The sequence below is a fragment of the Anopheles bellator genome, chromosome 2 (assembly GCF_943735745.2).
Source record: "Anopheles bellator chromosome 2, idAnoBellAS_SP24_06.2, whole genome shotgun sequence".
Lineage (NCBI taxonomy): Eukaryota > Metazoa > Arthropoda > Insecta > Diptera > Culicidae > Anopheles > Anopheles bellator.
The window spans coordinates 51918268-51945105 of record NC_071286.1 but is presented as its reverse complement, the minus strand read 5'-3'; the positions used below and the strand labels follow the sequence as shown (position 1 = coordinate 51945105).

The following is a 26838-nucleotide window of genomic DNA, read 5'->3' as shown; positions in this document are numbered from 1 at the left end:
AACGCCTACCGAACAGCGGTGGGCTGGCTCACAGGCGGACGCCTGCGCCAAGAGGACGACTACGAAGTGCTGGGACGCATCGTGGACGAGCTGTTCCCACAACAGCCACCGATGGACTGGCCCGATACAACGCGACCAGAGACTGCTACTGGGGCGATCCGCGGGGTAACGGAGGAAGAGCTGATGGCCATTGCCAGCAGCCTCAGCCCCCGAAAGGCCCCTGGACCCGACGGCATCCCGAACGCTGCCGCAACCGTTGCCCTGCGATCATACCCTGCTGTGTTCTGCAGCCTATTCGGACGGCTGCTTGAAACAGGCTCCTTCCCAGAGGAGTGGAAGCAGCAGAAACTGGTGCTGATCCCGAAGCCGGGGAAGCCAGCGGGGCTGGCGTCGTCGCATAGGCCGCTGTGCATGCTCAACGTCCTGGGGAAGGTCTATGAGCGCATCCTGCTCACCAGACTGAACGACCGGCTAGAGGATGACAGCGACGGACCGCATCTCTCTCGGACACAGTACGGCTTCCGCAAACAGCGATGCACCCTAGACGCTGCCCGGATGATCGTCGAGGAGGGAGCCGACGCGATGCGCCACGGCCGCACAAACCGTACCGATCCACGCATCTGCATGGTAGTGTCGCTAGACGTGCGCAACGCGTTCAACTGCGCCAACTGGACGTCGATAGGTGCTGCGCTCCAACGGATACAGGTGCACCCGGAGCTGCTGCGTGTGCTGGGCAGCTACTTCACCGGTCGTACCCTGCTGTATGGAACCAACCGTGGGCTGGAGGCGCGCAACCTCACGGCAGGCGTTCCGCAGGGCTCAATCCTTGGACCGACCCTCTGGAATGTGATGTACGACGGTGTCCTGTCGCTGCCACTTCCAGAGGGTGTGCGGAGTGTCGGCTTCGCGGACGACCTGGCGCTCATCGTGCGGGCTGTCAACGTGGAGAAAGCCAGAGAGGCCGCCGAGGACGCCGTGCGGGTAGTGCAGAGCTGGCTGGAGACAAACTCCCTCTCTCTTGCCCGAGAGAAAACGGAGGTCCTCGTCATCAGCAGCCACAAAGGGGGACGGCAGCACACGAGCGTCAACGTCGGTGGCGGGGTTGCTTGCCAATCGAAGCAGACGATCCGGTATCTAGGGATACAGCTGCACGACCATCTGCGCTGGCGACCGCACATCGAGTATGTGGCAGAGCGGGCTAGCCAGGTGACTCGAGTCCTTCGGGCCTTGATGCCGAATCGTTCCGGAGCGACGAGTGACAGACGCAGGCTGATTGCGAGTGCGGTAACGTCAATGATCCGATACGGAGCCCCGCTATGGGCAAAGCGGCGTTCCGGCCTCGAGATACAGAGCAACTGTCGACTCCTGGATGGAGTGCAGCGCAGGCTGGCGCAAGGGGTGGCAAGCACGTTCCGCAGTGTTTCCTACAGCGTGGCCACGGCCCTCGCCAGCATGGTGCCCATCGTACTGCTGCTGCAGGAGGACGAACGCTGCATCGGGCGACGATGGCCAGCGATTGGGCAGCAAACGGAGGACACCCATCCACCACCAGACGCGACGGCCCTGCGCAAAAGGGAGCGTTTGCGCACTATCAGCCAGTGGCAAGAGCAGTGGGCGGCGGCGGGGCTAAAACCAGACGCTAGCCGGTATCAACGCTGGACGTACCGAGTCATCCCGGACATCACGCGCTGGGTCAGCAGGAAACATGGACGTGTGGATTTCCACATGTCCCAAGTGCTCTCGGGACACGGATTCTTCCGAGAGTACTTACACATAAAGAAGTTCGCACGATCCCCTGACTGCAGCTGGTGCCCTGGTGCCGCGGAGTCAGCGGAACACGCAATGTTTTACTGCCCGCGGTTCCAGCGAGAGAGAGCGGAGATGCTGGCAGACGACGGCCGCACCCCCCTCACGCCGGATAACCTGGCGAGCGAGATGCTGCGGAGCCCGGAGTGCTGGCAGCGCTTCGCCCGAGCCTGCCGAGCCGTAACGCTGCAACTTCAACAGGCGTGGCGAGAAGAACAGCGACTGGAGGCCGAGGCTGCGGCCGCGGCTGCTGCTGCGGCGCCTGCTGCAGCAATAAGATAAGTTGGCCTTCTGCACAACTTATCCGACAAACACCTCGTTAACCGTGTGGTTAATGACGCCGTTTGTTAATTTGTTTACCGTACGTTCCTTGTCCGGCTGTGCAGAGCAAGAGCGGAGTAGCGACTGACAGCTCCTTGTAGCGGAGCTGGATCCGTCTATACGGCTACATCCGCGACTTGCGAAAGTGACTAAATGTATAGCTATTTGTAAATATGTGCCTTATTTATGTATTTATGTATATATATTATCTGAATAAAATGCGATACATCGCATACCTGCCCCCCTGTTTGCCACACAGGATCAACACGGGGGGGAGAAACAGGTTGTTTTCCCGCATCGGGAAAAATTATAAACCCCTCATTTACTGCTCCCTACCCGCACGAATCGGTACTCGAGAAATGTCATTTTCACATCAATGTCAACGAGAACGAGATGTTTTAACTAAAAGGTAAAATTGTTAAATTGTAAAGTTAAACAGATACTGAAACAGATCAAACAGAGTAAAGAGCCGGGCGAAAAGTGTGCAGTAAAGCTAAAGCTTGAGGATGACGAATGAAAGTGATGATCTCATGATTACCAGCTGGTAAGTGGTCCTCGGACGGTGTGTTTCGAACGAAAGTTCAATGTCGATTATAATCGGCGCTGCTGTTTCATCTATCCACGATCTAGCGATCGCTGCCCGCGGCTAGTGGCATTCGGCAACATTTTGCTAGATATAAGCGTCGAACTGAAGGATGGCAAAATATTAGAAGAGTTTGATTTGAAACCGGATGATCAGAGGGAAATTCCCGCAGAGAAACTTGCTGCCCTTGTGTCTGTTGCCGTAGAAACGTACGTATTTGGTCAATGTTCTGTATGCAAGGCAACGGCAGTGGTAAGACTGCATCCCGCGTGCATCCATTCGGGCGGTATAAAGCAGGTTCAATAATTTCCACACGACTCTTGAAGAGAAAAAAAAATCAAAAAGCCTCGAAAAGTTAACAGGCTAAAAGACACGAAACATACAGTATCTGGCCCCGCGATGCTCTTTATCGTAAACGGTGTTAAATTAATTTACCTTTTCTCTGTTTCTAGCTGCGGAAACCCGATATACAATCCGGGCGGTTCGGCACTCAACACGTGCCGCATATTGCGCGCACTTGGAGAAAAAAATATAATCTTCTGCGGTGCCATTGGCATTGACGAAAATGGCCAGATATTGCAACAGATTTTAAAGGAGTGGAGTGTGAACACATGGTAAATGTTTTCAAAATCCGTTCAACGTTAAGCCATAGGAAATCATAGGAATAACACATACACACGCTTTGTTGCAGCATTCAGACCTTACCGGATCAAATCACCGGCACGTGCGTGTGCCTCATTAGTGGTGATAAGCGAAGCCTCAACGCGAATATCGGTGCGTCGTTACACTTCAAAAAGGAGTTTGTCAGCTCGCGGTGGTGTCAATCGAAAATTGGTATCTGCAAATCTGCCGCGCATACCAACACTGACGAGGACGCACGAATATTCTACGTGGAGGGTTATTTCGTTCCTGAGAAGTTCCACATTTGCACCTATATATACGAGCACTACTGTAAAGGCACGGCCAACTTGTTCGTGACCAACTTGAATGCCTCCTATATACTAGAGCAATTCACCGCAGAAATGCGTTACCTCGTGCAGCATGCAGATCTGGTGTTTGGCAATCTAGCAGAGTTCGTGGCCCTGGCCCACATCTACCAGTGCGGTGACGTGGATGAATTGGCCCGCACGCTCATCAAACAGTATCGGAAGCATAAACGCAGCAAAATACTCATTGCCACCGATGGTTGCAGAAGCGTGCGCCTATATCACGGGGCCGGATCAAAGTTCACCGCAGTAAACTTCCCGGTGCCGGTAATACCCACAAACTTAGTCATCGATACAACCGGCGCTGGCGACTCGTTCGTGGCCGGTTTTCTGTACAAATTCATGAACGACGCGAGCCCCACGCTAGCGGACTGTGTTCGATACGGGTGCAAGGTGGCGGGAAAAGTGATCCGTCAAGTGGGGTGCAATTTGCCTGCTAGCGTTCCCTCTTCACCGGTTGGTTCGCCCTCGCAGGGCAACGGAAGGCTGCCGTAGATGTCCGATGGTCTCTCCGACGAACACGGATCTATTTATTCGCTGGTTTTTAGCCACAATTCATTCCCTTCGTTACTACGTGCACGGTACTTAACGCTTTTACATTGGTGCTTGTTAGCGCATTACGGCGGGAAGGGAAGTAATTGTACAGATAGGTGTCCTGTTATGTTTTTCAAACGTTATGAGAGAAATGTTTCTTGTGAACGGGTACTGCATGCTTGGCGTAGAACAAAATAAATTATAATGCTCTCTATGATCGTTATGGATTTGCAAAATATATGGAAAACTAAATTTGATTTTTTACCAGCTCGGCGCAGTCAATGCAGATTACCGGTTTTTTGTTTTATTCATAATTCTTGCTGTTGTTTCACAGGCGAAGTTCCGTTTTCGCCTGACAAGCGAAATTCCGTTTTCGCCGGCTACTCAATCAAGTAATTTTTTCTTACTAAACTTGCACTTTTCGTATACGTATACAAGAAATTGAATAGTGTGAGTGTGCTGTGAACTCATTCGTTCAATTTCCCAGTTCCCAGCTAGCCAAAAGTTATAATGCTGGAAAATAAGTACTCGTAAATAAAGATTTTATCTTTTACTAGAAAGTGACAATATATTCGCTCGATATCAATATTCTATTTTCTACTTGATTTGACAGCAGGCAGATAGTGGTAGTGTGTGAGTGCGAGTGTGAGCAAACGTATTCGTGCTAGAGCAGCTGCTGAGCAAAGGAAAGAGATGCTGCTGCTGATTAATTGCAGAATTTTTGCCGAAAGTACTCGATAAAGTTAGTAGTTCCGGTGTGAAAGTGTGCATTGCCAGCCTGCAAACACGCGTCGGGTGTGGCTGCGACACGGCGGCCCTCGAAGAGAGCGAAAACCGCAAACGTGAGTGGCTGCTCTGTCGCGCCCCGTCTATCGGGTTGACTTCTGCTTCAGCCAACGAAAGCGCTAACACCCCTGCTGGAATCAGCCTGTCCTTCGTTGAAAAGTTCACTACAGACGATCCATAGTGTCCCTAGTGACCAGCGCCATGGCTGCAACGCGTTAGAATGGTTTGTACGATCGAAACGTATCGTTGCTATCAGATTTGTGGTTGGGCGACCGTCATCGAAAAAGAGCGGCGGCGGTGAATGTAATACGCACACCGTCGGAAGTGATCCGTTGTGTAGTTGTGTGAGACGGCAGGAATCACCAAATGTTTGGGACTTTCTTAAAAAGGGCGCACCGATCGCTTGACTAACAAGGCACTGGGGAAATAAAATATAAATGCATCGTTCAGTTGTTCGCATGGGCCAGGATTGATTCAACTATAACAAACAGGATAACTCTCGAGCCATTCTCTGCGGATCTCCACAAAGCAGGCGCCAAAGTGTGGGTGCATTAACATTACCAACGAATGCTGCGCGTGCAAAAGGATACTCTGTGTAACACGCACACCATTTTCCTCCTTTTATTCCGCCAGTTAAGGACCAAAGAGGGGGTTGTGTAGACTGTTAGTGCGTTAATGTGCGTGCATTTGCTAGATCAATGAAAAATGAAAATACGCCTTTTCCTTACGTGGTGTAGGTGCGATCCTGACGGGATGAGATAGGTCCTTTCGCGGCCAGCTCTTAACAAGCCTTGCGTGTGGCGGTGTTAGAGTAGGGATGGGCGGATAACTTTCGTCCTCAGAGTTTGCTCCATCTGTGCGCGTCCGAACGAGCGACCCTTGCGCCCGGCTTTAAAAATTGCCTACCAAACGCGAGTGCAAAAGCGGAAGAGTGAATGAAGCTGTGAGTATATCACAAATCTTTCCCACTCAATCATGCACGAATGAGTACTCGAAGTGAATCCTTGGCAACGTATCGTGATGTGTTTGTTGTGTGCGCTGCGTCCAACGTGCTCAGGAAGCTGCCATTACTGGGCTACTATGTTTTACTTTCTTCTTGTTTGTGTTCAACGAGGCGTTCTCTAGTTTCTTCTAACTGATGGCCTCAGAACGTTGTCCTGTGACGGGCGCTAACCATCGGACAGACCCTAGATATGGCGATATCCGTCAACGGGGTCATTTTCGTCGTGCATTATCTTCAGTGGCCATCGTGAAAAGCGTCCTATCATTTGTGCACACCTGAATAGAGTACGTGTGGAGTGGTGTGCGGTGTGCGTGTTGAGTAGGCCTGGAAGCCATTCATTATCAACGCGCCCAAGCGAAGGGCCAAGCAGCAAAAGCAAAACAAAACCTCTGCCCCCCCGGCGCTGTCAGTGTGCGATCTGCGTGCGTGCGTGCTTCACGCTCTGCATTTTTTTTTTTATTCAACTGGCTTTCTGTTTTTGATGTGTGCAGACAGTAGGCTCTGCATAGAGGAAACAGACAGAGAGTACGTTAATTAGTAGACCGTTAGTGCAGAGCAGCTGGGTGTAGCTTCGGAATTTTTTCCGTTCGGTGAAAAGTTACAGGGAAGACAATGAAGAATATTATCGCGCAGTTGCTCAACTGGATCTAGCTTTTGAGTTAAGTTGAACCGAAAGCCGGGTAAAGATATGTGAAGAAAGAGCGTCTGAAAAATGTCTCCTAACCAAGGATACTTAGTGGATCGAGTTGTAAATTTCGTTGTCTCTTTCAATCCGCGAAAGCGTGGTGGTGCTTTCCTATTCTTTCCGCAATTCTTTCGGTAACCCTTCTTATATTTGTACTAATGCATTAATGCCTGATTGTATGGTTAAGCTGAAGGAAAAAGTTTGTTTGCTGGACTCACTGTGCCGTATGACAGCGCACATGGCTGCACAAACTTAATATTTCGCTAAACAATTGATAAAAAACCCAGACCATGAGAATGTACTCTCACGGAATTCAATCCATTACGTGAATCAAATCCGTGAAACAGCGACCATGCGACCGACCTTCACGCGGTTCTCAGTATGGTTCCAAAAAATACACATCAATGTATGCTTTGAACCGCTTCGTCGTGACTTCTTGGTGGCAACCGAACCAGCAAGCGGCTGCTTGTTGGTTCGCTTGGTTACCACCAACAGCGAATCATCGCCCACTTCACTTGGTGTAAATTTAAGAGCCCTCGCCAGCAATGCGGTTGATCGCGCGAGATTTGACGAGATTTTGGCATCGTAACTTAACGATTTGATTTATTCATGGACACAACAATGCTGCTAGAAATGGTTGGAGGGGATATGATCGGTGTACCTTGAAAGTGACCGGAAATCATGGACCCTTGTTTTCGATTCATTTTGTCTTCTTTGTTTTATGATTCGAAACTGTCGCGGCTATTACCATCAGAGTATTAGCTATCATTTGATGATTAAAAAACCCGGTTAGATGCAAAATCACCAAATTTTCAGTAACCCTAAGGAAAATTTGAACGATGATTGGCCGTTTTGCAATCCAAAATCAAACACATAACTTCTAAACACTACCGCTAGTCACATCATTGAAACCTGCTTCATCAACTTTTGTGCATTTGCCTAGCATTTTAGTTGTTTGCCATTAACGTGAACTAACACATGAAAGTATATCATTAATTATGTTTTAAAGTTAATGAACTTTCGATACGATTGTTTAGTTTTCAAAAAATTTTCACAAAAATTAGAAAATCACCGGCCTAACGAACCCGTTCGATCCAATCAAACAGTATTAATGGGAGATATTTAGCCAAATCGACAAAAGTTACGATCAAGAAAAGGCAATTGTTAAAGAAAATTATTTAAAAAGTGATCATATGGCACTCCACGGCCACCCGTGTATAAAGTAGAAATTTACTTGTGGAAAGAATGAGTGTTTGGTGATCGTAATAAAATTCCAATGCACATGTTTCCTAGTCTAGCCATTGACTCGACATGTAATGTTTTACCTTTAGAACGACACACTGTTACCATTAACTTTACCATCAACACTTATTGTTTAATCGTCGTTTGAAAGTCCAGTGAGTTATGGTTGCGGGTGTTCATATTTTTGAAAAAAAGGAATACCATATGAGTAAATCGTTTTGGGTTTGCTAATTATTTCAACAGATAGATGAATTATTTTCCTTTTTGGATGAAATTCCAGTTCGTTGAAATTTGAATACGAGAAAGAAGCTGTACTTGCTTCCGATGCTTGCCGTATTTAGTGCTTACAAAGCCCTTTTACAAGGCGGACAATAATGGCGTTCTTATGCTGCTTATGCTTGCACTTTGGTCAAGTGAATAAGATCGGTATTTATCTCTCACTAGATTATTGATTTTTTCCTTGTTTCTTTACTTCCTACACCAACGACAGGCATTCGCACTCACGCTCTACTACTTACAAGTACTTACACCCACTGGTAATATTTTTCATCGCTTAAGATGTCATTGTTTCAAACTTGTAATATAGTCTAAATTGGATGAACGGTACATTAATGTGGACGATTGAAGTGATCGCACTGACAAGATATTGGACAACGTTCAAATTATTATATGGAGGATTTTTGTGTCTTTCAAGGTTTTGTGCAGATTAATGGACAGCAGTGTAAAATTGGTGTGATAAAGCTTCATTTGACAGCAGATCGAAGAGACCGACCTTTTCCGATTGCAGACATTTTCTGGTAATGTTACCAATTTCCCATTCTGAGCAGAAATATGAAAAGATACGAAACCATTGCTTGAGCAAGTGAATACATACGGGCAAGAGAAAGTGGTACCTCAAGCGGTGTGTTTGACTAAAATAAAAGTGGAAAAACAATCGTCTTCGCAATAACACCGTGCGGAACATGGCTGGAAGTATTAAGCAAGGTACCTTACCAATGAACCAGCATTATTTGAAAAGTTTTACCAATTAATTTATCTGATTTTGAATTTCTACGTGTTTTCCAGAGGATGTTTGCTACGTAGTGGCCAAATACGACTACGCTTCGCAAGGTGCCCAAGAGCTGGATTTGAGGAAAAATGAACGTTATCTTTTGTTGGACGACAGCAAGCACTGGTGGCGAGTACAGAACACGCGCAACCAGTCCGGCTACGTGCCTAGCAATTACGTAAAGAAGGAGAAAAAATCGGTCTCGCTGTTCGATAGCTTCAAGAAAAAGGTCAAGAAAGGTTCGGGCAGCAAAACGTTACCGAACTGCTCACCCTCTCGACAGGTTGACAGTCCTACCATGAGCCGGCGACTACCACCGGATCCGTCGGAAGCGATCGGTAGGTAACATGTGCGCTTTCACGCGTCGTTAAATGGCTGATTGTGGATCGACAATCACACATAAACTTTTGATTTATACCTTTTAAGCCTATTTCATTTATGGTTACAATTAAGTGTTAATGATTTTTATTTGATATCCATTACATATACATTTATTTGCTGCTTGCATCGCATGTTAATCGCCTGCTCGGTTCATTAAACTTGGCGCACACCATCCCTCACGGCCGTTCGTGTAACATTCGCACATGATTACAAAACAACGAACAGCTTCCACCCCGATAGGATCTGCCATAGTCAAATACAACTACCAGGCGCAGCAACAGGATGAACTGTCGCTGACGAAAGGCACACGGATACTGATATTGGAAAAATCAAACGATGGATGGTGGCGCGGCCAGAGCGGGTCGGCCACCGGTTGGTTCCCGAGCAACTACACTACGGAAGAAAACGAAGACGACACCCTGCATACGTACGCGATGGCGGAAAATGTGCTAGACATTGTCGTTGCCCTTTACTCTTTCAATTCGAACAACGACACTGAGCTATCGTTCGAGAAGGGCGATCGGTTGGAAATCCTCGATCGCCCCGCGGCTGACCCCGAGTGGTGAGTAAAATAAATGGAGCCTCTAGTTACTAGCATCCTGAAGTCCTCATCGTGATGATGTTTATGAGCGACCTGTGTTACTTACATTCCCTTTGGTTGTTTCTCCATTTTAGGTACAAAGCACGCAATAATAACGGACAGATTGGGCTGGTGCCGCGAAACTATCTTCAGGAGTTGTCGGAATATTTGGCGCAACCGTTTAGAAGCAATGGCAGTGGTCCGGACTCTCTCGACCGCCGGCCTAACGACGCGCAATCCAACAACAACAATTCCAACACGAACAATAGTAACAATAACAACTCGCAGCAGCCGGAGCGACCCCATCTAACCGGCAAAAGCTGGTACTATGGTGCCATAACGCGAAGTCAATGTGATACGGTGTTGAACTCTCACGGACATGATGGTGACTACTTAATTCGCGATAGTGAAACAAATGTAAGTCAGCTTGGCCCGATTCTTTGCTGGTCGAGTTGGGACCAAGTAGCCCACCGTAATCATCTTACTATTTCGCTTCTCTCTAACCACAGCTGGGAGACTACTCAGTATCGCTGAAGGCACCGGGACGCAATAAGCACTTCCGCGTGCACGTCGAAGGAAACATGTACTGCATTGGGCAGCGTAAGTTTCACACTCTCGATCAGCTAGTGGACCACTACCAAAGAGCCCCCATCTACACCAACAAGCAGGGCGAAAAGTTATATCTTGTGCGACCATTGCCCAAAGCCAATGGTACCTAAGCTTGACTGGAGTATGCAGATAATGCATAAGTTCAATATTTCTCCGAATCATCGTAGACAATTGTGATCCGGTTAACGATAGGGCGGCACGGAAGGCGAACGAGTTCGTAGTAGTGTAAGGGCGCTAAGGAATGAACAATATTAGCTATCGCTTCCGATGAGAGTATACTGCTTTGGCTGGATTCCTCAAATAGAAGCTTTGCTCGATTCTTGTAGCTGGAAACGTTCGTGGAAATATTGTTCGTTTTTCTTTGTTTTAAGATACTCATATGCTATTTACTCGTTTTCGTAAGATTTTAATGAGTTGGTTATTTGTTTTTATAATTTCGAAATCGAGTTTTAACCTCTTTAAAAAAATTCGCAGTTTTGAAAAAAGTTTGATGAATGATAAATGAGAAAAAGCAAGAAACTCAATGTAGCATTTTTAATCGAAATGAAGATAGCTATAATAGAAAAGCTGATTTGAATTCAAGAAGGCACAATCGATTCACGCGTTGTACGGTCATCGCGTCAATGGCGATGATTTGCAACCGACAGGTCTTTCGAAACACGAACGAGATGAAGTAATGATAATTAGTAATGAGATAGTAATTTATTTATTTTAGAACAACCTATCATCCACATATAAAAGCCGTGCCCATCAAATCCACAAGCGTCATGGTGGTCGTTTCCCAATACGTCTGTATGCGCGGTGCTCTCTTTTGTTCTTTCGCTTATCGCATAGTTGACTGATCTATATAGAATCGTAATGCTCGATAAACTTGTAAAAAGAGTTAGAATGAACCTCTTTAGTTACTTGGACTATCTTCTTCAAATTGTTTAAATGATTTAAACCTATTCCTCCAATTCAAAGCGATGTTTATTTTTACGATCAACTCTAGCCTATTCTTACATCACTATAAATTAGTTTTGTCTGTGAAAAAGAAAACGAGGAAGCACTTGTATGAGGTAAGAATAACTCGAAATATGATTTCACTTTTTCATATTCTTTGAATCTTCGTTTTGCTGTTTGAAAATACGTCCCGATCGGGATAATCCTCTTGATGGGAGGGTTATGGTTTTACCTTTTTCCGTAACCTTTGCTATCGAAAGCATTTTTTGCCAGTTAACTTTGTACTAATTTGTTTCTTTCAAGAAGTAATCACGAAACATAACCTAAAAAAAGAGATACATGTAGCACCCAAGAAATAAAACAAAGATCTACCAAAATACTTGCAAAACAGCTAGTTAATTGCTGAAAGTCGCATAAAGTTAATATGTGAAGAAGCACCAAACCAAAAAACAAAAATTCCGGCCACTGGCAGACACAACAGATTGTTACAAACACTTGCTGCTGTGTGTCATAATTCGAAGTCGTTCTTGCCACCAAATGGGAAGTCGAGGTTTTTCTTGTCCACGGGAAGCAGGACGACAATCGGTGCTAAACATCATGTATTGGTTGTTTATGGTTGTTTCAACGTTTTGGCGTTTCGGCTTAATGGGGTTACCCAACGTGCTCTAATCGAATCGAGTGAAAAAAGAGCCTAAACATATTTTACTGTCAAAACGATAGCTCTCAAAGCTTATGTACCGCCATAAGGGACACGCTTGGAACTTATTTGCTCGGAAGATAAAGCAGAGCAAATGTAATAACCGATTTTAAGGTATTATATGCAGCATTTCTTAATCAACATTCGTAAAAAACCGCGAATCATATGGAATGTGCACAGCATTTACATGGCAACTACCCCTTCCGGATTGCAAATGTATTTTTATTTTCAGTTGAATCCGTAGTGAACCGAAATACTTTCGCTACTGATCATTCCACTGTCGATCCGGAGTGATGTATCTAAAACAAAACAAAACAAAACAAAAAAAGTAGTAAATAAAACGCAACATAACTAAATCGTCGGGAAGGGCCAAGCACAGCCGGGTGGAACTTAGGCAAGAGGTAAAATACGTTAAACGCAGCATACAAAATGTGCACAACTTTGGGAGCGATGGTCTGAGAATTTTATACAAGGTAGCACATGTGATGGAATTAGTCATTTTGATACTTCCTACTTTTATATCAACCAAACCATGTAACCTTTTGGACGAAACCCAACCATTAATGCGCTGCACAGTGGTGAGATGGGAAGCTTCTGTCGTGATGTAACATGATGCGTGTATGTGTGTGTTTTTATGCATGTATTTCCCGCTGTGGTTTGCTTAGGTGATCTTTCTCAATCTTCCAGAAATATTTTGCGATCGAGCGTAACGACGATCACTTCTTTGTCCAACACTCTACCCGCTACGACGGCTCGAAGGACAATTTCTGTCAGCTATGTGTTCCATTGTATTGTTTGTCGTTTGGAACATCTTTCCCGTCCGTCTTTGGTGTTGTCTTTTGTGTTATGCAAAACAAATGTATGACGGTGTTTGATATTAGACGAATAATCGACGCCGATCATAAGGATTAGGAAACAAAAAATCGAACGAATAATTAGAGTCTAGCTGATCGCCGCTCGATGTGAGGGTATGTGTATATTGGGACTTGCGACGATATGCGTAACAATATCTTCCGATAATGATATGGATTAGCAGCCCCGTTATCTCACGATCATCATCTATTTGATAAGTATCATCTAGAGAATAGTAAGGTAGAATCTAACGAAAGTTTGGCACTAATTTTTTGATGAACAACTCGTGTGGCGGAAGATGCCGTGCATGAGAGAGTGGATGTAGAATTGGTGAAAGCATAACAAACACTGTCATCTTACGCAACGCAACCAATAAGCATGGTTCCAGGCGGGCCAGAATATCAATATAAGAAACGAATTTCTATTTGCCTTCGATGTCGAGGAAACAGTTCCAATTGAAATAGCGAAACAACATTGGTGCAATGTTAATTTAGCAAAACGAAAATGGATCACGATGCAGAAGCATAGGTGGCTTCATACCCGCTTATAGTCTGTTACCGATAGTCAAAGGGTTCGGTGAAACAATGGAATGATGCAATGATTTGGTGAGCGAATATTCATTAAAACGGTTGCGCGAAATGATCAAAATGTAACATTTTGGGTTTGATATGTACATTGTTATTGTTCGTCCGAACGTAACAATTGGGTATTTGAGTTCCATTTATGATTCCATTGAGTATGATGGCGCCAGGGGAACGGATCCGTTTTATACGGGTGCAATGCGAGCGTTAACGAATTTTGTGCAATTTTAGAAATGTTTCAACCATTCCATGTGAGGCATCCAATGACTTCGACGTCCAGCAAACCGTCAGCCTGTCTATGATTTTTTTACCATCAAAAACAGAATGAAAGATATTTACGATAGCGATATCTAAGCGACACAGTTTTAGTGAAACCTCTGCTTCCCATCGTATACAGTCAGATGACATCTTTTCTTTACGGCGTAACCTTATTAACGTGTGAAGGAAGCAAAAAAACGCAAAACGTACACTGAGCGTGATCGTCATTATCAATCACAATTCTTATTACGAATATAAACATATATTCTTTGCTACTTTTCATCCATGTACCGTTAAGGCACCCTAATTTAAGCAGATTGATGAAAAAGAATCAATGCGTCAGCACCCACCAAACGGGGGTGTTGCTAGCTAAACTGACGAATTGACAAACGAACCGTAAAAGTTTAGTAACGATCATGAATACAAAAAACAAGACGGACGGGACGGGCAGACAGTGCTGAATCATCCTAATACCAAAATATACAATTAACATATAGAATATTATAAAAAAATGAATTAAAATAATACAGACAGCAGCAGGCACGGCAAAGTCATCTTGTGTGGTAACGAACCTTCTGTTTGATGTTTGGCGGGAAGAAATGAGCCGGAAGAAAGAAATATGTGGAAAAAATCTAGCTTAGTGAAAAATACTGGCCGCCAGAATGGAGCACTTCGACAGAACATTAAAATAAAGTATTGTCCGTAAACCAAACGCGCTCCCTGCATGATATTGAGGGTGTCACTTGGAACTGCACAGAACAAGTACTGAAACAGACTGGACAGAGAAGAGTGAAAGAATCCTGCGACAGGAACGAACGACCACAGTTCGGTGTACGTTAAGATAGTAGCGATAGCAAAAGCGGTGCAAGTAAAAAAGACATACAGTAAATGAGGAAATGGTTTTACTGTCTACCGTGGACAAACTAAGTCATTGCAATAAAGGTAAGATCCATGAATCTAGAGCAAAAAGTGTTCGAAACAACATTACGAAATGTGGGTCTTTTTTCTAGAAAAGAACTCGTACCCTCAAAAATGAGGTTTTGAAATAATTTTAACAATTAACGACGGCTGGAGATCGCAACGGAAGAAAAAGCACGGCAGTAGGTATAAATCTTCAATTCTTTTAGCAATGGAACGGAAGTATTTTCTTTGATGAAAAGAAATAAAAATGGGCTTCAAAGATGAGTCGTGTGCGGTTCTTCGCTCATGTTTTAATTTCCTTAATCAAAAATCAATTTGTTGTTATTATCTATGACCATATTTTACGTTAAGGGCTAGTTTGATAATTCCGCCTCCGCTGGTAGAGCGAGTCGATGTGAATGGACCTTATGAAACACGATTATTTCTTGCTCTCGCGAGAAAAGATTAAGAAATTAAACAGTATCTTTATCTTTTCGTCACGATTTGCTTACACACTTTTAAAAGACAACTTAGAATCTTCTCGGGAAGTTCGTGATCGATTTGAAGGTGGTAAATAATAGGGTTAATCACGGTACACACGGTCAACAAGGACAGAATGGTACGGTAGGCCTTTTCCATACGATTAATCCGTGAGGATACTTCAATACGTATTACCACCCGACGAAACTTATTGTTTATCGAAGAAAGAAGCCGAGGCATATAGATATGAAACTACTGTTGTAAATTCACACAACATTTAAGTACCTGATCAACACAAGGGAAATTTATTAGAAATCAACACAAAGAAAAAGAATTAATCCTCAGCTGCTTCCTCCTCTTCGTCCATTTCTCCTTCATCATCGGCCGTCGCTTCTTGATACTGCTGATATTCGGACACGAGATCGTTCATGTTACTCTCGGCCTCGGTAAACTCCATCTCGTCCATGCCCTCTCCCGTGTACCAGTGCAGGAACGCCTTGCGTCGAAACATGGCCGTAAACTGTTCGCCAATACGTTTGAATATTTCCTGAATCGACGTGGAGTTACCAATGAATGTTGACGACATCTTCAGGCCACGTGGCGGAATGTCGCAAACCGCCGTCTTCACGTTATTCGGGATCCACTCAACAAAGTAGCTACTGTTTTTATTCTGGACGTTCATCATTTGCTCGTCAACTTCTTTCATCGACATACGACCGCGGAAAATAGCGGCCACGGTCAGATACCGACCATGGCGTGGATCGCAAGCGGCCATCATGTTTTTCGCGTCGAACATCTGCTGAGTCAATTCCGGAACGGTTAGAGCACGATACTGTTGGGCACCACGGGATGTCAGGGGTGCAAAACCGGTGATAAAAAAGTGTAGCCGCGGGAAAGGCACCATATTGACGGCAAGCTTTCGAAGATCAGCATTTAGCTGACCGGGGAAACGAAGGCACGTAGTTACACCGGACATGGCGGCCGAAACTAGATGGTTCAAATCGCCATAGGTCGGTGTGGTAAGTTTCAATGTTCGAAAACAGATATCGTACAGTGCCTCGTTGTCAATGCAGTAGCTTTCGTCGGTGTTCTCAACCAGCTGGTGCACGCTGAGGGTAGCATTGTAAGGTTCGACCACCGTATCGGACACCTTTGGTGATGGAAAGACCGAGAAGGTGTTCATGATACGATCCGGGTACTCCTCGCGAATTTTTGAAATTAGCAGCGTCCCCATTCCTGAACCCGTTCCACCACCCAGCGAATGAGTTAACTGGAACCCCTGTAGATAATCGCAGCCTTCCGCTTCTTTGCGCACCACATCCATCACAGAATCAACCAGTTCAGCTCCTTCGGTGTAATGGCCCTTAGCCCAATTGTTGCCGGCGCCGGATTGACCAAATGAAAAGTTGTCCGGGCGGAATAGCTGCCCGAATGGTCCCGAACGAACGGAGTCCATAGTGCCGGGCTCGAGATCAACTAAGATCGCACGAGGTACATACTTGCCATCGCCAGCTGTATTGTAGTACACGTTTATGCGCTCAAGCTGTAGATCACAGTCGCCAGCGTAATGACCCGTAGCATCGATACCGTGTTCGTTCGAGATTATTTCCCAGAACTTGGCTCCAATCTGATTTCCGCACTGTCCTGCTTGAATGTGCACGATTTCACGCATTTCGCTTGCTTATGTGCTTGCACAGGAGAACGGAAATGTTGAGGATTAGCAACTTTTTCGTATTTCGGTGAATTGACGGTTTAAAATGAAGATTCACTAGAGCGGCGAGAGTGACGACCTTACTGCTTGGCTCTCCGAAAGTAGAATGAGCTTTTCTTAGATACTGCCTGTGCTTTTAACTTCCAACCAAGTTTACTTGGATTGAACAAAGATATTGTTCACTACAGTATGTTGGCACCGTCGATAGAGCAGTCGCTAACGATCGCCGTTGCTACGCAGCTGGCCTGGGTTGGAATCCCGGGACCGGTTGTTACGCAGCCCCGGCCATAGAACGAACATAAACGGCCATAGTAAAAACGAACCGTTACAGAGATTAACATTGTCTCTGGTCCAGGCGAAGCGGTTTTTGCCAAATAAGAAGAAGTTGCAACTTTCCAAGCTGTTCTGAAGGAAATGTTGGTTTAGCCAATAAATTCATAGTGAATGAAGCTTTTTCTTAATTACTTCTCGTTCTATAGAAATTGTACTTCTCCTTTAATCAGGCAATTATAACAACACGGAACATCCTGTTATAACATCAGGGAACAATGCAGGACTGCATCGACTACTGAGAATAAAAAAGTACGTCGATGGCTGCCAGAAAAGGTTGCAGCGTAAGAAGCAACGAGGAGGACTCCTTGAACCTTCTCCTTTAAAAGCGGAATCAGTGACCATCACGAGCGGACGTTATGAGTGCGTCATTTAATTACATCGATCCGTCCGTGATTGTTCAGGGCGTAAGTATCCCGAACTAAAGCCAAGTTTCCCCGTTTATGTAACAAGGTTTCTATCGTATTCTCATTTGAGTTAATCATAAAAATTGCTTTCTTATAGATTACATTGCGTAATCAAGTGGTGAACTTATATCAGAACCCCCTTTGCATTAGATAACTGTTTCTCCGTTCGTTACCGTTTGTTCGAGGTCAATGTCATCTTTTTGGTCAAAATATGTCGAGTAAAGTCTACCCAGCTTTATGAAATAAACCAGGTGTCTGTCGAATGATACGAACAATCAAAAGTAAGTTCAGACTGTGTTGTCGGCCAATAGCATTGTTCCGTAACGGTTTATTTAATCGTTCCCTGTTTTCTACGACTGCCAATTTTGCTTCAGAGGCTTCAAGGTGATACCAGAATTGATGCGGAGGTACCGATTACGTGTTGAAATTAATATGCGTCGGTCGGTTAGGAAGTCAAAGCCCTTGCGCGCAGCATTGGTAGATTCCCAGCTTCGATAACGGATAATTTCATCAACTCGTCCTGTAACTGAAACCGGCGCCATGTGTGTCCTGTGGCCATTATTCTTTCTCCCACTCTCGCTCTCTCGTTCGCTATATTCGTTCGTTCGCTAGTGATCATTCTCATCACTTTGCATCAAATGATCATCAGGACAGGAATGCACGATACTAGCGAAGGTGCGCAGGATAATGTTTCTAGGATATTCGGAAGAGTAGTTATGTGTTTGTGGTCGTTGTTGTCATCGTCGTTGCCGTTGGGGCTTCTCGCTAGTTTGCCGTTCATTCAAAATCGACCGAAGCCTGATAATCGACGGTGTCCTGCCGGAAAGTCTCGACGTCTGCCTGGCTGTCCGCGTGGATGACCTTCGCCTTAGTACCGGGCTGTAGCAATGGAAGGATCGACATCGATTAGCTACGGTGCCTTTGCAGGGAAAGAAGTGCCTACCTTCGGGTGCATCAGTACGAACGGTAGCTCGGCCGAAAGCTCACCACCCAGGGCGCCAAGGAAGAGCTTAACCTTCACCGCGTAGGAAATGATGATTCCGAAGGCGTCACGTTGATCCGGTTGAGCCAAACTGTTGGAGGTGGTAGAACGGGTGGGCACGCGTTAGCGATTGTAACCTTGGTCGAACCGTTGGGTGTTTACACTTACAGAGTAGTTGAGGCCATACATTGCTCTTGGCGCTTGATTTGCCCATCGAGAGCAACACCGCGGCGCTGCTTATTGCTAGACAGCAACGGTGTGAGATACATCACCTTCGACAGGCTGGAGCCGGGCTGAATGGGGCATCCTTCGCTAGTCTCCAGCGAAGCCACCGTGTTGCGGTAGCTGCCGTTCTGGAAGAGCACCACATCGACCCCCTGCTGGATCATGGCCTTGATCTTTTTGACCATCTTGTTCGAGTTGTTGCGTATGCAGATGTTGACGCCTATTCGTTCACCGTGCAGATACAGTTGCTTGTCGAGCGTCACCTCTAGCTCCAGCTCCCCAGGGCTGAGCATAAAGTCCTTGCGCACCACCGTGCACGGCTGCTGGCCCTGTTTCGTCGGCGCAAACTGGATCTTCCGGATGCCGAGCGTGACCGTGCTGCGACGATGGGTACGATCGGTTTCCGACTCGCCGGCGTAGATCTTCACGTAATACGATACACCGCACGGATCGCCGTTGTCGTCCTCGCCCTGCTGGAGCGTCACCGATGATGGGGCGTTCGGCGAGATGTTGAACGTGAACGGTATCGCGTTGGGGCCGAGCTTCTTCAGCAGTCGCTCCTGCAGCTTAGTCTGCTCCTTGTCCGACTTCTCCGGCCGCGGATAGATCTGTTCCGACGCGAGGAACAGTTCCTTCTGGAAGTTCAGGCCCATCACCTCGTCTTCCTCGCGTCCATAACGGAAACTACAGACCACCTGGCCGTAGATCTTGCGATTATCACGAATGTATTCATCGTCCAGGACGATGATACCATCTGGTGGAGAAAGTATTCAAAAAATAAACGCGAAAAAGGGTTGAGAAAGAATAATGCCTGAAGAGTAAAGCCAAACTTCTTGAAGACCGAAAGGACACCTTTGATTAAAACAACTGGGTGTTGGTAAAAAAATGCTCACTTAACTATTGGTTTTCTAATTCGTAAAACATACTGTTACTGCTTATTATGGTGAACATGAACGTGCCACGTTATGCATTAGGAATTCGATCTAAATCTTTCTTATTTTCTTTGTCTACGATGGCACTGGGAAAACGATCGGAGATTCGTTATGCATAATCTGAACAAACTTGTCGTAATCTGCTCTGAAGAGCAGAGAGAAAGCTAACATCATCTTTCTGATTTTATGAGCTCCGCCGTGACTTTTACAATACACACCGATCGGTTCGACACCGGAAACGTGATCTACGAAATCACGCTTGCCCATGTAAAGCGTGACCTTTCCATTCGGGGCGCACTTCTTGAAGACTTTGAAGTTGTAGACCATGTTGCTGTTGTGTTATGTTGCTTATCACCAGATGTAAACGTTTGCAACGTAAAAGTTACACAACTTCACTTGGTATGTTGCTGTAGTTGAGGTTATGCTTCAAAATCGTTACCACTGCGGTACACCAATTTTATTTTTTGTTTTATGGAGCTGGTTTTGTTTCGGAAAGTTTCGCGGGGCGTGTACGTTGTTCACTGTTCAAACTTCGAGGACAAGGTGCTTTTTTGAATGATTAATTTTTTTAGTTTTCCAATGTATGAGATTCGTTTCCGCCACCAGCAGATAGATGACAACCGCCGTTTCCGTTGTTAAACGCAAACTGAATTAGCTGACCACGGTTTAGCTGCATTTATATGCCCTCGCGGTTACTATCTGCACGCTGGTTGCGTCGCACACCGTTCTTCTGATCCAATTACGAGTTCGTCCGTACCTATGGGCGATCGATACGCCCAGCGGCCATTGATTGTGACGGCGAAAGTCCAGGGTGACCGACGGTTCTGGATTCTTGGTTTGCATACGAAGTTTTTTATGTGTTCTTTCCCTCGTGAAAAATATGAAAATGATCCTCGTTAGCTTTTTCTCCCTTATACCTCGACGCTGTCTCCTAATATTATTAATATTCTTAACATAATAGCAAACGGAACTAATCCGAAAAACAGCATTTCTCACTCTCTACTGGGGTTGTCGAAAGGACAAACAGGCGTTTGTGCGTCGACTCATCGCTATGGATTGGGACATAATCCTGAGTCAAAACAAGCGGCTAAGACGTGGTACGGAACTGGTTCTTCGGCTCCGAAACGGGTTCGTTTCGAGAAATCGGCCAAGACAGTGGTAGCATCGGTTTTATGGGATGCGAAAGGATTTTGGTTTGTGGACTACAAACTGGTAAATACTGAATATTATTGTAACCTTCGGTTCTGAAGGTCTGCTGAAAGAAACGGGAAAAATCACCCAGTTTGCAGTAGAAAAAAATCCTTTTCAATCGATCCTTATTAATGGAGGCGCCTGGTGTGCGGTAACACTGAATATTAACGAATCCCAGGACTTGTGTTTTCTTTTTCCAAAAGCTTTAAGAATTATAGTATGTAATTAAAGATAAAGTGATAAAAGGGACGTTTACGTTCACCGAATACACATGATTCTCAGCTCAATTAAGTTAATGTGTTGCACATTGATTTCCGTCGAGTGTATTCTGTTCTAAGAACGGTCAACGGAAACACGTGACCTGGATGACCGTTCGGCGACATTTCCTCGCAGGCTCGTAGATTAGATCGAGTCTATTGGACTTGTAGACACTACCGTCCGCTTTCCTTGGTCTTTGTCATGGTGCGCACGTATGGTTTCCTGCTTCGAATTATTCGACAGCTTCGACTCTTCTTGTGTATTTACGTTCTCTTAAGACGACAGTCAAGGGCACAATCCACCTGAGTCAACAGGTAAGCTCGCTGACCGTGAACTTTAATATTTGTTTAAAAGCCCTTGCTCTAAACGATGACGTCCGCAATCACCCATAACATACACACGATTCTTGTGATCATACGTAGGAACTGCTTTGAAATGGTAAATGGACCACAATGTAGATAATAGGGTTTTTGTTATACTCATTGTAAAGCTATGTATGGAAAAGTGGACAGGGCTTGGACTGTTCAGTCCAACTTATTTATGGACGATATGGTGAAATTCCATGTTTCGATTCGATCATTAAGTACCATTGATAATGAAATCAATCGGTGCAGTGCAGACAGATGATCTACAGACGGGCTAGGGAGAGGTATAAAATAATATAATGATGATGATGATAAGTCCCACCTCTTAAGATAAGTCTCATATTAAATGCATTTTCCTTATTTCTTATTTCCTTTCCTTAAAAAGATTCAATGGTTGTTAGATCACACTGATAACGGATCACAATGTGAATGCGTCCAACCAAATATGTATAGAACATTTTGATGATAAAACAGCGATAAAACCTGAAACGCAGCAAGAAATACAAAAAAGTCGTACAAACAGCGAGGTTCATTCAATTAATTTTATTACTTCTACCTATTACATTACAAAAACATCATAAACCAAATAAAATAATTTGTCTCTTTGGATATGTTGATAAAATGTAGTATTTTTTCTTCAACTTGATTGCTTTGCAGCGAACCGCAAACTAAAACAATTTATATCTGTTTTAGTTTGTGGTTGACCTTTTCAAACATCCGGACCTACTTGAGTTAGTTCTTTCCGGCTGACTAAAGAAACAAAATTGATGCGCATTGAGCAGTGTTCCCTTGACCACGTAGCGTGGCTCATGTTTGATTGTGTTAAAAGTAATAAAAGAACATCGATTGCCAAAAACGCTAACCCATTTACACGCTGCTTCGAACTTGTTGAACACATCTTTGCATATGTTTTTGTTTTGGCACTTTTTCGTGAAGAAAATAAAGGCAAGATTAAACTATAATCCCATCAATCGGTATGGGCTAGGAATGTAGAAAATAAAGTGTCCTAAAAAGGTTTTGCGAATTATTATCAATTTTACAACCGATAGAGAAAGAATACAAAGAAGCCCCTTCTTGCATCGTTATGCCCGGGTTATTGATATCACGGTAAGGCACTCGTTAGACAGCACACCAACGGACGGTGCTGGCGACGCGTAAGCTTCAATGTCGCTTAGTTGACAAGCTCTTCATACGGAACAATGTCCGTACCTGGGGACCATTTCCTGATAGCCATGTATAGGAACACGCACCCCATGATGACGCCAATGGAGCCGAAGAAAAAGGCCACATAGATGCCCAGTGTAGGTAGAGCAAGGGCCAGCTGCAAGTGAGAAGAAAGCATGGAAATGGTTACGATTAATCAACGATGTCCCTGTGATGTTGCGTTTCGCTGACCGCCTTTACCTTAGCTTGTTCGGCAAGCTCCTGTGTCAACGTGGCACGTTGTCGGAACCATAGCATGGGTACCATTACATCCGGAGAATTTTTATACATACTAGAAGGGGTCATAACAGAGAGAAAAGTGAATGATTTTTCCCCGATCGCCCTTTACGGCGGTGTCCATTTACCTGAACGCTTTGATCGGCTGCAGGTGCTCGTTGATTTGCAGCTGAGCGCGAACGTCCAGCGGAATGCCGGTTTTCGTCTCGATCGCCATGTAAAACTCGTGCACAGTCCTATTGGGCCGCATACCGTCCACCGCCGTTTGGAAGCTTTCGTCGGCGAGGTAAAAGTGTGGGAAAGACACGAACGTTGGCGAACCATACTTGCAGGCCGATGCATTGAATATACCCGGTTTAAGATCGGGACATTGCTGCGGATCGGCATTACACCAACAGGCTGCATCCGGATACGTGACACCATTGTCGAACACGCGACCGTCTCCGATGTACTTTACACCCTGCACGTTGTACAGTGAGACCGCCTCGCTTTTTTGCAGCGTAACCGAGCGACATATATCCGAAGGAAAGAGCGTAATGTTCGATGGTGTTTCAGCGTTCGCTGGCCACAGTTCACCGGAGGTGCCGTAAACTGCTCCACATCGCCCGCGGTACATGCCAGTTCGTGGCGCTCCGTTCCACTGGGTCAGCAAGCCCGTACTCTCAATATCATCGGCACCCGTACGCATCGTGAAGGAACCATCGAAAGTTTCGCTCAGGTTGCGTCCATAGAACCAGCCGAATCGATCGAACGGTACTTTCGACCTGATGTCCGGTAACGTTCGGATCAAATCCAGTAGCGGATCGTCAACACCGTCGAACAGAAGCTCGCGGACGGTTTTGTTTTTCCACAAGAAAGATCCGTGCGTTTCCAGTATCGTTTTCACCGGGATGTCCAGGGGAAACTTTACGTCTCGCATAAGGTAGGCTACATTCTATGGTGAAAACAAAAGTGGACACATTTTAATGCCTCACAGCTGTCGGAGGCACCCAACCTTACCAGTGATATCACGTTCAGATTCGTTACCAAATCGTCCAGCGAACCGTTCGAAAGCTGCGGTACAAAATGCCACGTGCGCCGCTGGTTGTACGTCACGGTGTTGTTAGTGTTCCACACCAGGTTTACGCGTTCGTGCACCTCACTAAAGGTGTACGGTCCCATTTCGGTAAAGTGTGGTTTCACCGATGCGTCGGCGTGCAGGTGCGCGTTACTCCAGTTGAAGAAGTATACCTCGAGGTACATCGGGATAGGAGTTCTGATCCAATTGTTGTAGTTGCTCGAGCCAGTTTTGACCACCAGTTTCTGCAGACAAAAAGGCAGTATCGATCATAGCACATTCATTGCCGAGTCCGGCACCATTCTCACATCATGCAGCACTTTGGTGGACATGGACGGCCAGAGGACACCGAGGGTGATGGCGAACAGAATCAGAAAGGCCGAGAACCCTAGCGATACCAACTTCTTCTGCATGTTCGAGCATGATGAACACATTTTTGCGGCCGTTTCCCGTATTGCGTTGAATTCCGTTCGGATTGGAGACTTTTGGCAGAATAGTTAGAGCATTACTAATGCTGTTTGAACGTTTCATCAATCCAGCAGCATACTGTAAAAAGGGAAGGTTAAAAAACGCTTAGATATTTGATTGTTATGGTATGGCCGTTGGAGGGTGGAATCCAAAAATAGTGCCGTCTCGAACTACTTCTAATTGAATTAGTTTCGGTATCGACTCGTTATGACCACGCTTGCTACGTTGCTATAGCGCACACTCTGCTAACGCTTGCGACGGGTTTTGCACAAAATTTCTTCGAAACTTGTCCCACAAAGTGGTTATCGCAAAGACTTGCCACTAGGGGACGGTTTGCTGCTGTGTTGAGACGATTGGCTCTCGTAGAATGTCCTCCGATAACAGCATCGAGGCGTGAAACGTATGCAAGCCATTGGGGATGTTGGGCAGGTCAAGGGACAGCACTATGTCCGCCACAGCTTTGGCGTGTGGATGCGATCGCTGTACAACAAAACTGCAAACAACCTAATCTACTGACGCAAGTCATGTAACGCGTGAGTAATCGCATTATGATCCGCTGACGATCACATACAAATCGCTTTACACCTCCAATACAGTGTGTTTGCGGTCATGTAATCAGTTCGTCATCAGCAGCGACATCAAGGTTGAAGGCTGGGGCCAAGGAAAGGGAAAACATCTGCAAAACCGGCCAATTCAGCCAGAGACCTTTGCACCGTTGATTCATAAAGTTGGGTGCCGAACGGAACCAGACCATTCGGTTCGTTGGCGATGAAAGTTGTACACTTGCGGAGGCCAACGACAGCCCCTAGTGGCTGGTGCCGGTTGGTGCCTTTGCGTGATGCAACGGATTCGTTGGCATTGCCAGACGACCCTGGAGAGACGTGTGAATGGTGGCACCCGACAGCCCACTTGTTCTGTGCATGTGGTGGAAGTGATTGCCTCGCGGAGCAGTAGCGACTCATTCCAGATAACAACGTACTGCGCATCGGGAAAGTTCGAATTGCAATTCCCCGCTACGATCGTCGCTTTTATACAAACTGATCACCGTTACTGAACCGAAACTGACCATGGAACCATGCGCAGTCCCCAGCTACGTAACGATCTCCGTAATGGTTGTGGTTATTTGTACATGAAACTCATGAGTCATTTCTTGTGGTGGGGAGCACACTGTTTGCAAAACCTTGCACCTAGCATGTAAAGGAAGGTTGGTTGATAAGAAATGAATCATTCTCGGGGTCTTTTTGGAAGTTTAAGGAAATCACGGAGCGCACTTTTTACCCAAAACGATAGTCCTGCGACTACGCACCTAGCGTTCGCAAGTTGGGATGGATGAATAAAGTCTGCCAATACCTTTATCTGCAGCTGATTCTCGTTTGGGGACACTCGATCTCGAAGCCGCTACAACAACCGACACAACGGAGCGAATGAAAACAAAGCCAGCGACGACAGCTCGCCGTGACACATTCAAAGTTTCCCGAGTAGGAAAATCAGGTGACAGTTGGAGCGACTGAAGACGTTATATCGGCGTTACTTTTGACAGCGCATAACGCGAACCGTTCAGAGCAAGTCCGAACCACGTGGACGAAAATCATCCCCTATAAGATGCAGTTATAGGCAAAAAAAACTGTATAGAACTTTCTATCGCTCTCTCCTTTTGTATATTTTCTTTTGAAATCGCCCTTACAAGATATCGAATATTAGTTTAAAGTTCTATCAACTAACACTGGGAAATCGAGCTGTTGCTGTATTCGAGTAGTTCAAATCTTTGCAGAGACCGTTAATTATTTTCAAATGTTTCATAACAAATAACGCCAACGGGAAGAATCAATTCATTCAGATGATAGTATCGGTGGAATAATTTCTGTACGGGTGTTTTGATGAAGGTTCCATAAAAATTTATTGCTAGTATAGCGTGGTGCGACTTAAAAGAAAGTGGGTCCAAGAATTTATCGGTTGTTTTCGAGAACACACGGATTACATTCCATTTGCTGCGTAACCTATTGTTTTACGGACAGATTTTATCGACATTGGGCAAGATTGTGACGGAGAGAACAAAGCTATCTTATTACCCTATAGTTGCTCTGGAGGAATGGTCTTGCTAGTCCTTCCACACAAAAAAGGCGGCATAAAAGGACAATCCCAGCATAAGAACTCCAACGCCACAGAGTGCATAGGCCGTGTAGATGAAGCCCCAGCGA

The 26838-nt window shown here is 45.5% G+C and overlaps 5 protein-coding genes across 6 annotated transcripts; 2 read left to right on the top strand and 3 right to left on the bottom strand.

Moving 5' to 3' along the window:
• Window positions 1-2504: 2504 nt before the first annotated feature.
• LOC131210378 (adenosine kinase-like) lies at window positions 2505-4447 on the top strand. Its single transcript, XM_058203620.1, has 4 exons — window positions 2505-2671; window positions 2758-2919; window positions 3163-3324; window positions 3402-4447. Exons 1-4 carry the CDS (start codon window positions 2634-2636, stop codon window positions 4189-4191), a joined length of 1152 nt encoding a protein of 383 aa, XP_058059603.1. The 5' UTR covers window positions 2505-2633; the 3' UTR covers window positions 4192-4447.
• A 430-nt stretch (window positions 4448-4877) lies between these two features.
• On the top strand, window positions 4878-14938 carry LOC131212463 (cytoplasmic protein NCK1). Its single transcript, XM_058206334.1, has 6 exons — window positions 4878-4972; window positions 8641-8930; window positions 9012-9332; window positions 9601-9937; window positions 10051-10372; window positions 10465-14938. The coding sequence occupies exons 2-6, from the start codon at window positions 8909-8911 to the stop codon at window positions 10672-10674; spliced, it is 1212 nt and encodes a 403-aa protein (XP_058062317.1). The 5' UTR covers window positions 4878-4972; window positions 8641-8908; the 3' UTR covers window positions 10675-14938.
• Window positions 14939-15608: 670 nt separating this feature from the next.
• Window positions 15609-16946, bottom strand: LOC131212478 (tubulin beta chain-like). The gene has a single exon (XM_058206357.1). The coding sequence runs from the start codon at window positions 16944-16946 to the stop codon at window positions 15609-15611; it is 1338 nt and encodes a 445-aa protein (XP_058062340.1).
• A 1069-nt stretch (window positions 16947-18015) lies between these two features.
• Window positions 18016-20502, bottom strand: LOC131211909 (arrestin homolog). Its single transcript, XM_058205587.1, has 4 exons — window positions 20080-20502; window positions 18873-19683; window positions 18666-18795; window positions 18016-18601 (listed from the first exon to the last, which is right to left on the bottom strand). Exons 1-4 carry the CDS (start codon window positions 20186-20188, stop codon window positions 18500-18502), a joined length of 1152 nt encoding a protein of 383 aa, XP_058061570.1. The 5' UTR covers window positions 20189-20502; the 3' UTR covers window positions 18016-18499.
• Window positions 20503-22203: 1701 nt separating this feature from the next.
• On the bottom strand, window positions 22204-26057 carry LOC131212484 (protein croquemort-like). 2 transcript variants are annotated; one of them, XM_058206364.1, is made up of 6 exons: window positions 25947-26057; window positions 24481-24718; window positions 24115-24417; window positions 23244-24049; window positions 23080-23170; window positions 22204-22996 (listed from the first exon to the last, which is right to left on the bottom strand). In XM_058206364.1, exons 2-6 carry the CDS (start codon window positions 24604-24606, stop codon window positions 22847-22849), a joined length of 1476 nt encoding a protein of 491 aa, XP_058062347.1. In that variant the 5' UTR covers window positions 24607-24718; window positions 25947-26057; the 3' UTR covers window positions 22204-22846. The 2 variants fall into 2 exon arrangements, with proteins under 2 accessions (XP_058062347.1, XP_058062346.1); XM_058206363.1 differs by having other exon boundaries at window positions 25991-26045.
• Window positions 26058-26838: the final 781 nt, after the last annotated feature.

Excerpts from the sequence above, each read along its gene's own strand:
- LOC131212463 (XM_058206334.1), top strand. The coding sequence starts at position 8,909 with ATGGCTGGAAGTATTAAGCAAG. Across the intron at positions 9,333-9,600 it reads GGATCCGTCGGAAGCGATCG|CTTCCACCCCGATAGGATCT; the intron begins GTAGGTAACATG and ends AACAACGAACAG. Across the intron at positions 10,373-10,464 it reads TTCGCGATAGTGAAACAAAT|CTGGGAGACTACTCAGTATC; the intron begins GTAAGTCAGCTT and ends CTCTAACCACAG.
- LOC131211909 (XM_058205587.1), bottom strand. The coding sequence starts at position 20,188 with ATGGTCTACAACTTCAAAGTCTTCAAGAAGTGCGCCCCGAATGGAAAG. Across the intron at positions 18,796-18,872 it reads TGTATGGCCTCAACTACTCT|TTTGGCTCAACCGGATCAAC; the intron begins GTAAGTGTAAAC and ends CACCTCCAACAG. Across the intron at positions 18,602-18,665 it reads TCGTACTGATGCACCCGAAG|CCCGGTACTAAGGCGAAGGT; the intron begins GTAGGCACTTCT and ends CCATTGCTACAG.
- LOC131212484 (XM_058206364.1), bottom strand. The coding sequence starts at position 24,606 with ATGTGTTCATCATGCTCGAACATGCAGAAGAAGTTGGTATCGCTAGGG. Across the intron at positions 23,171-23,243 it reads CAGCCGATCAAAGCGTTCAG|TATGTATAAAAATTCTCCGG; the intron begins GTAAATGGACAC and ends GACCCCTTCTAG. Across the intron at positions 22,997-23,079 it reads AGCTTGCCGAACAAGCTAAG|CTGGCCCTTGCTCTACCTAC; the intron begins GTAAAGGCGGTC and ends TCTCACTTGCAG.
- LOC131210378 (XM_058203620.1), top strand. The coding sequence starts at position 2,634 with ATGACGAATGAAAGTGATGATCTCATGATTACCAGCTG. Across the intron at positions 2,920-3,162 it reads GTGTCTGTTGCCGTAGAAAC|CTGCGGAAACCCGATATACA; the intron begins GTACGTATTTGG and ends CTCTGTTTCTAG. Across the intron at positions 3,325-3,401 it reads GAGTGGAGTGTGAACACATG|CATTCAGACCTTACCGGATC; the intron begins GTAAATGTTTTC and ends GCTTTGTTGCAG.
- LOC131212478 (XM_058206357.1), bottom strand. The coding sequence starts at position 16,946 with ATGCGTGAAATCGTGCACATTCAAGCAGGACAGTGCGGAAATCAGATT.